Consider the following 10,325-nt stretch of genomic DNA (forward strand, 5'->3'; position numbering starts at 1 on the left):
CATAAGACATAAATTCAGAACACAATCAATTCCCAGTATGGTTATAACTTTCCAGGTTATATGACATTTTCCTGCTCTTAATGTCTAACCTAAAAAACAACAACCATGACCGCTCTGAGTTCAGAGTCCTTCCTACTAGGTATGCAAAAAGGATCCTTGGAGAGGAAGGATCCACCCACCTATGTACCCCAGAGAAAAAGAGAGCTGGGGCCACCCACAAAGAGTAGGACTGAGCAGCTCTGGGACTAGTGGTAGGTGGGGCTGTCCCCTACTCACTCTGCTTCTTATCTTCTTATCTCTTTCATGTGCGTGAGTGTGTGTGTGAGTGTGTGTGTGTGTCTGTGTGTGTCTGTGTGTGTGTCTTGTTTTGTTTGTTTTTCGTTTTGCTAAACACTGTCAATACAGAAACCACCATGTTTGGTTTCCTTCCCATTCCCCACCACCCTGCTGAGGATGGCCATTTGTTCTCACAACCGGCAGAGGCAGAAGAGGGTTGGAATGAACACTCCGAAGGCCACCAGAATGGGAAACATGAGGCTGCTGTTGTCAGAGGCATAGGGGTTAGGTGTGCGGGGGCCTGACTGCACCCTGTTCTTGTTGGTCTGTCTTTTGAGATTAGACCCCTCATCATATTCTTCTTCTTCCTCCTCTTCTTCTTTCTTCTCCAATCCTGGATGAGGCTGCAGTTTGGGTACATCTAAAAGAAGAAAAGAAAATACCTTTTAAGTATACTAAGAGCACCTATGATCAAAGCAATGAATGAGCCACAAAGAGATCCCTGTGACCTCGGCAGGGTCCGCACAGGAAGGAGCAGAAACTGTCTCTAACCTAAACAGCAGAACACAGGCACCATAGTCACATTCAGATTTAACTAAAAAGTAATACAGGGCCTTCCCCACAGGGAGGCTATCTCCTTCTCCTGTCTCACTTCAAAGCTCCATGAGGTCCACACTAGGTATGGTCAGTGACCCAACATCTAAAACTTATTTCAGACCCTCTTCTTCCTTCTCTAAGCCACTGAAGGAATGATCCACCAGGCTTTGGCTCCAGTCTCACTACACTTGTCCTGATTCCTCCTAAGGAACTCAAATGGTCCCGGGGTAAAGTATCACCTTCCTAGAAGTCACACCAGCACTGGGGAGTGAAGTGGGTATATTAAAAGGATAGCTCCATGGTTAAGAACACTTGCTCCTCTTGCAGAAGACCAGGGTTCAGTTCCCAGCAGCACATGGTGACTCATAGCCATTCATAACTACAATTCCAGTTTCTCTTCTGAGCTCTGAGAACATTGCACACATGAGATGCATATATAACAAACACACAGAAAAAACACTCACACACATAAAAAAATAAGTCTAAAAAATTAAGGAAGACTTTCTATACATTCAAGAAGAGAATATATAGGGAAAATATGGGGAAGAAAAATGAGCTAAGATACAAGCTTTCTCTGCAAAAATCAGCCTGGGAGGCTGGTGGCCAGGGTAACCCAAATCCTGAGCATGAAATATATAGAGCTGAGCTCCAAGGCCAAGTAGACATTAACAAATTAACTTTATCTAAGCATAGTGTAACAATACACACCAACATCCAAGGGGACTCCTACTTTTATCTTTTTCTCCAAAAGACTAGAGACCACTCCCTAAATGGAACTTAGGCACATTTCTGATAATTCTAGTACATTTATTTTCTCTCTCTCTCTCTCTCTCTCTCTGTGTGTGTGTGTGTGTGTGCGCGCGTGCACGCACGTGTGTGCAAGGCCAACAGTTGATTAAACAGTAGCAGGAAGAAATGAAAACAGATCTGACTTTAATCCTTGTGGCCACCACCATGCAATACTTTGTCCTTATCCACCTGACTCTGCATTCCCTATAATTTGGCTTTCAATATTTCCAAAATAATGACCAGCTAAACTATCTCAAGCCTTCCTCAATCATATCATTTGGCACAAGTCAAGAAGCAGAAGGTAAAAATTCTAACTTACCATCCACTGTCCCAGCCATGATGTAGAGTGCACAGACTTTGGGATTGTCATAGTACCCCTAGGGAATGGAAAAGCACAGTCAGCTGTGTGGCAGCAAACACCATCCTGTTCCTCAGAGGTACAACACAGGGACTGTTACCTTAACAAACTCAATGTAGAGCTTCCCTGTAAAGGTAGACACCTCCCCGTGGACACTCAGCTTCCCCTTCCTGATGCTCATGGGGATGATTTCATCATGAGCTGTGCTGTGCCCAACACGATCAAAGATGTCTAAGTCCTTCACCACAACATGGCCATTTAATCGGACATCAAATACCTTCCAGAATTAGAATTAGGAGAAAAAAAAAATGTCAACAACAATCAACTCACATCCCTTTAGGAATCAGACATTATGCCCCTGCTTGGCTTTCATAAGTTATGGCTCTGGATATACTCCAAGGTAGCTGCAGTCCTTCACCTGAGCCAAGTCAAAACCATGATTCTTTACTGCATCATGGGGAGAAATGAGGCACTGACAGGAGAGCACCAGGGAAAGAGGGAATTAGCAAGGGAATCTAGGGGGAAGTAAGCAGAAGGCTCCTAAAAGGATCAATTTTGTTACCAACCCAAGACAGGTAACAGCCAATGGGCACAGGGACACAGCTTCTCTAGGGTGGGAGGATCCAACTTTCCCTCAGAGCTCATTGTTCCTCCCTTCTGAGAAGGTTCACAGGCCCCTGCTCTAGCTTCAGAGTACCCAACTGCTCAAAAGCAGAAATGCGCCACTGGTCAAGCAGGGGCCTGAGCACACCTCACCTTCTGCTGAGACTGTGCAAAATAGACCTCAGCAAATTTCAACACCAGTACATAGTCCCCCTCTTCCTTGATGGGTACTTCATAGCCGAAGGTCTCCTCATTGTACCGCTCTGTTTGATACAGGATCTGGTCCTCAGGGTTGGAACGCAGGATGGGCAGTTTCATGCCATAGTCTGAGGCTGGGGACAAACACAAAGAGAAAATGCATCAGAGAAAAACACAAAGAGAAAGACATAAAGAGTGGAGATCCCGCAGAATCACCAGAGGTATGGCGTTTCCAGAGCCCTCTGCAGCTGGTTCCAAAGTGTTAACATAAAGACAAGAATCAGACAGCTACTGACATAGAAGAGTAACATTAAAGAAACTAAATAGCAATTACCCCAAGACTCAACAGCACACTAAAATCACTTCCGGGCCTGCTGGAAAAGGACAGAGACAAATGAATCTGTTCACGATGTAAAGGGAACGAAATGTTGCAAAGTTCCCCTGAGAAGGAGACCTTCAGAGAACACTTCCTGAATCCAGGGGACACCAGCAACTCTAACCAGCTCAAGCCGTTTTTCTCAGTTTAAACCAAACAAGTCGTCTGGCCAGGAAAGTCATTCTTCATTGTCTTTACTACAAATAACATACCAGCTGTACTTTTTCAGAATTTTTAATCAAAAAGTTCCTAAGCTGGCAAAGAAAAAAAGGCTCACAAAAGAGGGGAGAGTGCTCTGCAACTTCCTCTTGACACAACTACCTTACTTCCCAGACAAGCATCAGCTCAGCAACCACCTAGTGCGGCTCCCAAAGAAATGAGACTAAAGAGCCTGCACAGCAGCCACAGCAGCCGGGCCTGCCGAGGACCACGGCACCCTGTGCAGCAGCAGCCACAGCAGCCGGGCCTGCCGAGGACCACCACACCCTGTGCAACAGTCTGCCTCAAGACTCCCATGAGTCTTGAACAAGATGCTCAAGTTCCCATTTCACAGACTGACAAGGGTAAAGGAAACCCTCTCCAGCTCTTAGTCCACTTTGTGACAAGTTGTAAATGAATTCTTTTCCACATAACAAACTAGAGTCTTTCCATAGATAGACCACCCTCTAGTCCCAAGAGATGAATACTCATGCATCCTGAGGAGAACAATCGGGTTCTTTTAGCCTACACATACAATGAGACTTCCCAGAGTTCCATAAAATCTCCTTCCCAAACTACAGACAGCACAAACTAAATAAGATTGCCTTCCACTTGAATATGATGATCCTGAAGACATTCGGCAGCCAAATCCTCTGAGAGCTGATCATGTCTAAACTCATCTGACTCTCTCCTAAGAGCTCTCTCCTCCAAATCACCATCATTTCAAAGGAGAAGACCCGACAAAAGGTGAAAGATGAACTAAAAGACCCAATGGCTAAGGTCAAGCCCTCAAAAAAATAAACATAACTGTTAACAGTTCCTGTAAGTGACATTAGCCTTGTGATCAGATGCACTCTTGAGACAATGGAACAGGAAACTCATTGTAGTTTTGTCTTCAGACTCTTCTTCCAGTATCTCCTCAGGAAATCAAAGAAGCACGGCTTACAAAGGATGTGGGGCTAACTAACACGCCCTAGCTCTTTTCCAAACTCAAAAGCCCCAGGTCACACACCTATGAAACCTAAAAGGCCATTTGTCTTCCAACTGAGTGCTAAGGATTTCCTCCTCCCAGGAGGGCCAAGACTCTAGCAAACTTGGAACATTAGCTAGATTTCATTTATAGATCCACCGAAATTTTTGTACATGTGTGAACCGTTTTCCCCCTCACTGAATAGAAAACTAGAGAAGATAACAGCAATGTTATCTGCAGCAGTCTCAATTCCACAGCTCAGAAAACAGGCATGTGAACAAGAATTAAACAATCTGGGGTTACCTTTACTACTTTCCCTTTAAGCCCCAAGAGGCTATCCTAAGAGATCTGAGGTAGAGTAGCAAAAGAAAAAAAAAAAGAGAAAAAAAAAAAAAGAAAAAAAGGCCTTTTCTTCCCTGCTTAGCATTTATATACTGACAGCAAAATGGGTTTCTTTTTTTATTATTTATTTTTAAATAAATAATGTGCACTGGTATTTTCATATGTTGGCTCTCCTGGAACTGGAGTTATAGATAATTGTGAGTTGCCATGTGTGTAATGGTCTGACCTCTCCCTTTAAGAGACAAGCCCCCCCCCCACCTCGGCCACCACAGAGGGCAGGCAGATCTTCCTTCTGCTTCCAGCCCAGCCTTACTGTCTCCCAAAGAGGTAGCTTCTGCCTTGCTTCCTTCTCCCTACTTTTCCCCTTCTCCCCGCCTCTCTGCTCTTCTCTCTTCTTCCCTCTCCCCTTCCCTTCCATAACCCATTAAATAAATATTCAACCTCACTCTGCACGGTGTGCCTATCTGTCTGTCTCTCACCTGCCATGGCTGCGGCTCCTCATGGGACCAGCTGTTCTGCCAAGGTCTCTCACCCACCATGCCTCTCCCTGCCTGGGTCTCATGGCCCGCTGCCCATTGCTGCCACTTGGGGACCTGCAGTGTTTCTGTCGTTGCACCCCTGGGGATCCGCAGCATTTTACTTAAACCATTACAATGTGGGTGCTGGGAATTGAACCCAGGTCCTCAGCAAGAGCATCCAGTGCTCTGAACCACCGAGCCATCTCCCTAGCCCCCACAAAATTCTGTCTTGTTTCTTTAAGACAGAATGAAAGTACAGTCAGTACACTGCTCAAGCTGGCACCAAACAGCTCAGACAATTAACCAGAAAGGAAGGAGGCCAAAGGCCCAGCCTATGTTGTATTTGCTACTTCTGAGCTCTAAACAGAGCAGTCAGGCTCTTTGGAAATCTCAACCCAGTTTCAAAGTGAGATAGGCCTGGATTTGAACTCTGGCCCTGTCACCTACTACGTGATGGTGAACTAGTTGCCTCTTTTAGGTCCATTTCCTCAACTATAGATTAGGGCTATCACCCACTCCATAGAACTGCGGTGAGGATGAGACACCTATAAAAATCTTAGATGATTGCACGTGGAGACAAAGAAAAGATAACTATGCAGGAAGGCCTGCTGAGCAGATGCGCGCATAGGGAGCAGACAGTGAGCACTAAACAGAGTACCTGGGTGGACCCAGAAGGCAGGGTAGACAAAGTGCCCTGAGCTGGAGGTCAGCCTGCTCTACACACTGGGTTTCAGGCAAGCAGGACTTCATTGTGAGTTCCTATCTTAAGAAAACGGATTAAAAGGAAAAGGAGGTAATGAAATAAATTAGAAAACTATGGTTTAGAGCGGGAAAGCCAGAACGTGTTCTAGGTAAGATCTACATAAAGTGCAAGGACAGAACTTAGGAGGCTTAGACCACAGAATTTGTTTCAAAACAAATAAATGGATTGATTTTTCTAGGTTTTCTGATGATTCAATACTTTTTCTCAATCATTTCTTTTTCAAGTGAGGTTAGTTTCTAATGAATTATTTTGAATGACAGAGATAAGGAAGCTCAGATAGAAACTCTACTTGCAAAGTACTTACAGTCCAGGAAGGGAGGGCGAGAGAAGGGGCAGGAGGGGGACCTGTGGTTGGTACATAAAATGAACAAAAAATAAAAGAAAATAAAAAAGAAGCTGAGAAAAAAAAGTGCTTCCAGTACTTGAAACATTCCTGTTAAGACAGTATAGGAGCCAAATTCTAAACAAGCCTCACGGCCAAGGGCAAAGCAGAGCAGCAGTGGCCAATGGACTCTCCCTTAGACCCTTCACCAAGCTCTCACCTCAAGGCCAAACCCTTAGACAGAAGGCAGCCCAAGAAAGGGTCTGCTTTAGGGTTAAACAAAAGTCACTTGACAGGCTCAGGTCACCTGACAGCATTTTTCCCCTCTGGAGACACATTCTGACCTATTTTTAATTCCATGTAAAAGGTCATCAAGCAGGGAGAAAAAAAAATAGTGGCGCTTTACCCTCCTTGGGACAGCAGTGCAGCAGAGGTTCCTAACACAGAGTGTGCTGCTGGGAAGGAAGGCAAGGCTGGGGCTGTAAGTTCCAGCAGGGATCTCCTAAACCAAGCCAAGCTCCGTGCCCTTCCCTTAGCTGAACAATAAGGTTTACTCACCAGTTACCCAAATCAAGAACCTGGAAAGCCAGGCCTGGTGGTATAAGCCTGGAATTCCAGCACTTGGGAGGCACCACACACACTCCCAGAACATACAGTACGTCACAGCACTTTCTATAGTGGTGTTTCCGTCTGTTGAATTGAAGCATAGGGATATAAAGTGTCTTTTCCAACCTGTGAACACTAGCTATCCTGAAGCAGAAATTAAATTCAATAAACATTATGAAGTGCCTTTGCATAAGCCACTGGGTGCACTAGGCCACTGAGTTACAAGAATGTGAAAATGTAGAGTAACAGCAGGTTCAAAAGCAGGCCAAACCTTGATCTGGACTAACCTGGCAACCTGGATTCATTCAGCAGAAAATGAACTCCCTCAGTGCAGCAAACAGTATTACCAGCATTTGGAGAGAAATGAGGCACACGGTGCCTCCTGCCATCGGGATAAACAGCTGCGTGAGACAAAGGTCTCCAAGTGCCTGGCACACCCTGACCCACAGAAGAAAAGGCAGGCAGTGTGAAAAGTTGCTCTCCCCACGGCAGAGCTGACTCCTCAGCACAGAAGCTTGAAAGCTGACTGCTGAGAGGAACCTAAACTTATCTGGTCCCAGACCTAATGCCAGGAAGCACTGCTCCTGGGAACCTAGTGAGTACTAAAACCCACCGGCCCCACCCAGACGAGCAGACTTCCCTGGACAACAGGGGATCTTCAGTTTTACATTGCCCCAAATGCTAGTGTCCAAAAATGGGACCCCACTGTGGAGTCTGGGGGGGCCTCATATAGTTGTATTTGCTACAGTTACTCCCCTACACCCCACCCCACAGGGCTCATGCCTCCAGGGACCAGAGAACCTGGCTGGCTGTTGACCAGGTGAGACGGCTAAAGCACCTGCAGCAGCCGTTTAAAAGCAGAATTTGGGAAAGAGCAGGTACCTAAGGACTGAACCCTGTGTCTTAGTTAGCTTTATCCTCTGTACTGGGCACCTAGTGGGACAATGGGTATTTGAATGCAAGAAGCCATCTGCACAAGGCCCTTACTACACCATTATCTCAAGAGGCAAGGTCCACCAACTGTCTATTTCCTCAGGGGTTCCTTCCGCTCTGACCACAACCATGAAGAAAGAGAACGGTCCACAACAGAGGTGCTACGAAGTCTGGCCTTGGCTGCCACAACTTGCAGCCCTGACTCAGCTGAAACCTGGTTCCTGAGACCTACATGCCAGGGCTAAACAAATTCCAGGACACAGACTTCAGAAAATAGTCCAGTGTGCCAAGACCCTCACATGGATGAAAGCAAAAAAATCTGTTTGTGGTGTTATTTTTGTTGTTGTTTAAATAAGCTTTCACAATGTAGCCCTGGATTTCTAGACGACCTGGAACTCCCTATTTAGGCTGGCCTTCAAGTATCAGGGATCCTCCTGCTGCTGCCTCCCAAGTGCTGGGGTTACAGGCGTGAACTACCACACCTGGCTAACACACTCATGACTATCGTACACAGAAACTAGGACAAAGCTGAACCTTCAGCAAAGTCAAGAGCACACACTGTGGGAAAAGAAACAGTCTGCTAGCTGTCTACATAGGCGGCATCACCAGTTCGGTAGCCTCGACACCCAGCATATAGAATCAATTATCCAGAAATGACATAAGGAAATTCCTCCACTCCATCCCCTTTTTTATTTTAACGCTTTAAAAAGCTTTACGTGTATTGGTATTTTGCCTACATGTATCTCTGTACACCACATGGAGATCAGAAGGCAGCACTGGATCCCCAAACTGGTGTTCAGGTCATTGTGAACCATCCTCTGGGCGCTGGGAATCAGACCAGGGTCCTCTGAAAGAGCAATCAGTGCTCCTAACCGCTGAGCCTTCTCTCCATCCTACGAATTGTCTTCTTAAACTTGGTTTTCCATCCTACTTAAAGAAGAATCTAGAGCAGATTTCTCCAAAGAATGGATTGCGGTGACCTACAACGGGAGTGCCTGGTGCGGAAATCTGAGCCCCAGCTAGTTAAGTAAGAGATAAAAGTTTATCTATTGGGTCTGGGCCTAGAAACCCGTATTGCCTAGGAATTCTCATACTGCCTCTGTAAACCGTCTAACTCTGTAAAAATCACTGCTGCTTCATCGGTTAAGACTCGACTACTTTCCCCCTAAGCTGTAATCATCTGAGGGGCACTGGAACACTCAAATCTTACATAGGGTGAGCACCATCAGCCTCCCGCGCAGAACAGACTTCAATATACCAACACCCGACGGGTGGTTTTTACTTTTAAGCAAACAAACTCCAAAAGCAGGCAGAGGAGGATGTCACAGTCAAACTTTCCCGAACCATTCCCTTCGAAGACTCCCTGCTATTATTCTGCCTAGGAATCAAGCCCCACTCTTGGGAGAAAGGGCACGGAAAGCGGCCCATTTACGGTTGGGCAAGAATCTACCCGGAATGGCCGCGACAGCAGAGCCGTGGAATCAATCGATGACCCACAAGCTGCGAGGCCTCCAGGTGCCAGGCAAAAGGCCACTCTTGTCTCCACTTTCCCAGCTTTGGGTGGGATGAGAGGCTGGGAAATGCAGGATGAGGAAGATCTAAATATAACTTCTCGCCAACTCTCTGCCTCGATGGCTCTTGCTAGCTTCGAGCCAGGTCCCTGGGGGTCCTGCAAAGGGAAACTTCGCTCCGAGGCTGTGGTCACTCGGCCGAGAGGAAGGGGCTCGGGGCCCTCGGCGGCGCCCTGCTCGCAGGCCCCGGATCCCACGGCTCAGCCGAGGGGCTCTCACCTCGGCCCACCCGGCCTTCCAGAGGGTCCTTGCGGAAGTGGATCCCGTGCACGTCCACATGCGCCTCGCCGCCCGCGTTGACTGCCCAAATGACGCTCTCTGGCAGCCCGGCCCCAGCGGCTCCGACCACGCCGAAGCCCGGATCCCGGAGCTCCGGCAAGAGCAGCAGCAGCAGCAGTCGGAGAAGCGCCACAGCGGCTGCTCCAGCTGCCCGGGGCCCCAGCATGGCGGCCACCACTGTGGGGGCAGCCCCTGCCGACCCTCGTCCTCGGCCGGCCGCCAGGCCACCCCCGACTCAGTAAAACAGCGCCACGGACCGTTCTGTCTCAGCAACCCGGGACATGTCGCTCTCGGGCCTCCTCCTCTGCCTCGGGTGCCGCCTCCCACCTCAGGAACAACCTACCCCGCCGCCCGGCCCTCAGCCTGGACGCCCCAGCCAATTAGAGTGCGGCCCTCATGAATTACCCACTACCCCGACGAGAGCGGCCCCCCTATTGGCGGCTGCGTTCAGAAAGGGGGCGCGGCCACAGCCAGGCTCCCGCCCAACCACCGGGCATGAGAAGGAGCGCGCGCAGAGGGAGGGAGTTCGGTTGAAGCGGCGGTCCCCTGCGGAAGTGGCGGGTGCAGCGCCCAGGCCGCCCCGGAATCCCACATCAGACTAGGAAAGGTGGCCTGGGGCGGGGAAG

At 48.0% G+C, this 10,325-nt stretch overlaps 1 protein-coding gene across 1 annotated transcript; it reads right to left on the minus strand.

Moving 5' to 3' along the window:
• Window positions 1-328: 328 nt before the first annotated feature.
• On the minus strand, window positions 329-10,012 carry Mlec (malectin). The gene is made up of 5 exons (XM_048449531.3): window positions 9,640-10,012; window positions 2,777-2,955; window positions 2,121-2,297; window positions 1,982-2,039; window positions 329-697 (listed from the first exon to the last, which is right to left on the minus strand). The coding sequence occupies exons 1-5, from the start codon at window positions 9,863-9,865 to the stop codon at window positions 468-470; spliced, it is 870 nt and encodes a 289-aa protein (XP_048305488.1). The 5' UTR covers window positions 9,866-10,012; the 3' UTR covers window positions 329-467.
• Window positions 10,013-10,325: the final 313 nt, after the last annotated feature.

This window comes from Myodes glareolus, chromosome 2, assembly GCF_982192425.1.
Source record: "Myodes glareolus chromosome 2, mMyoGla1.1, whole genome shotgun sequence".
Lineage (NCBI taxonomy): Eukaryota > Metazoa > Chordata > Mammalia > Rodentia > Cricetidae > Myodes > Myodes glareolus.

Coding starts and splice junctions, on each gene's coding strand:
- Mlec (XM_048449531.3), bottom strand. CDS start 9,865: ATGCTGGGGCCCCGGGCAGCTGGAGCAGCCGCTGTGGCGCTTCTCCGA. Junction 2,298..2,776: donor TTGCACAGTCTCAGCAGAAG/GTGAGGTGTGCT, acceptor TAATTCTGGAAG/GTATTTGATGTCCGATTAAA. Junction 2,040..2,120: donor TCTACATTGAGTTTGTTAAG/GTAACAGTCCCT, acceptor TCCATTCCCTAG/GGGTACTATGACAATCCCAA.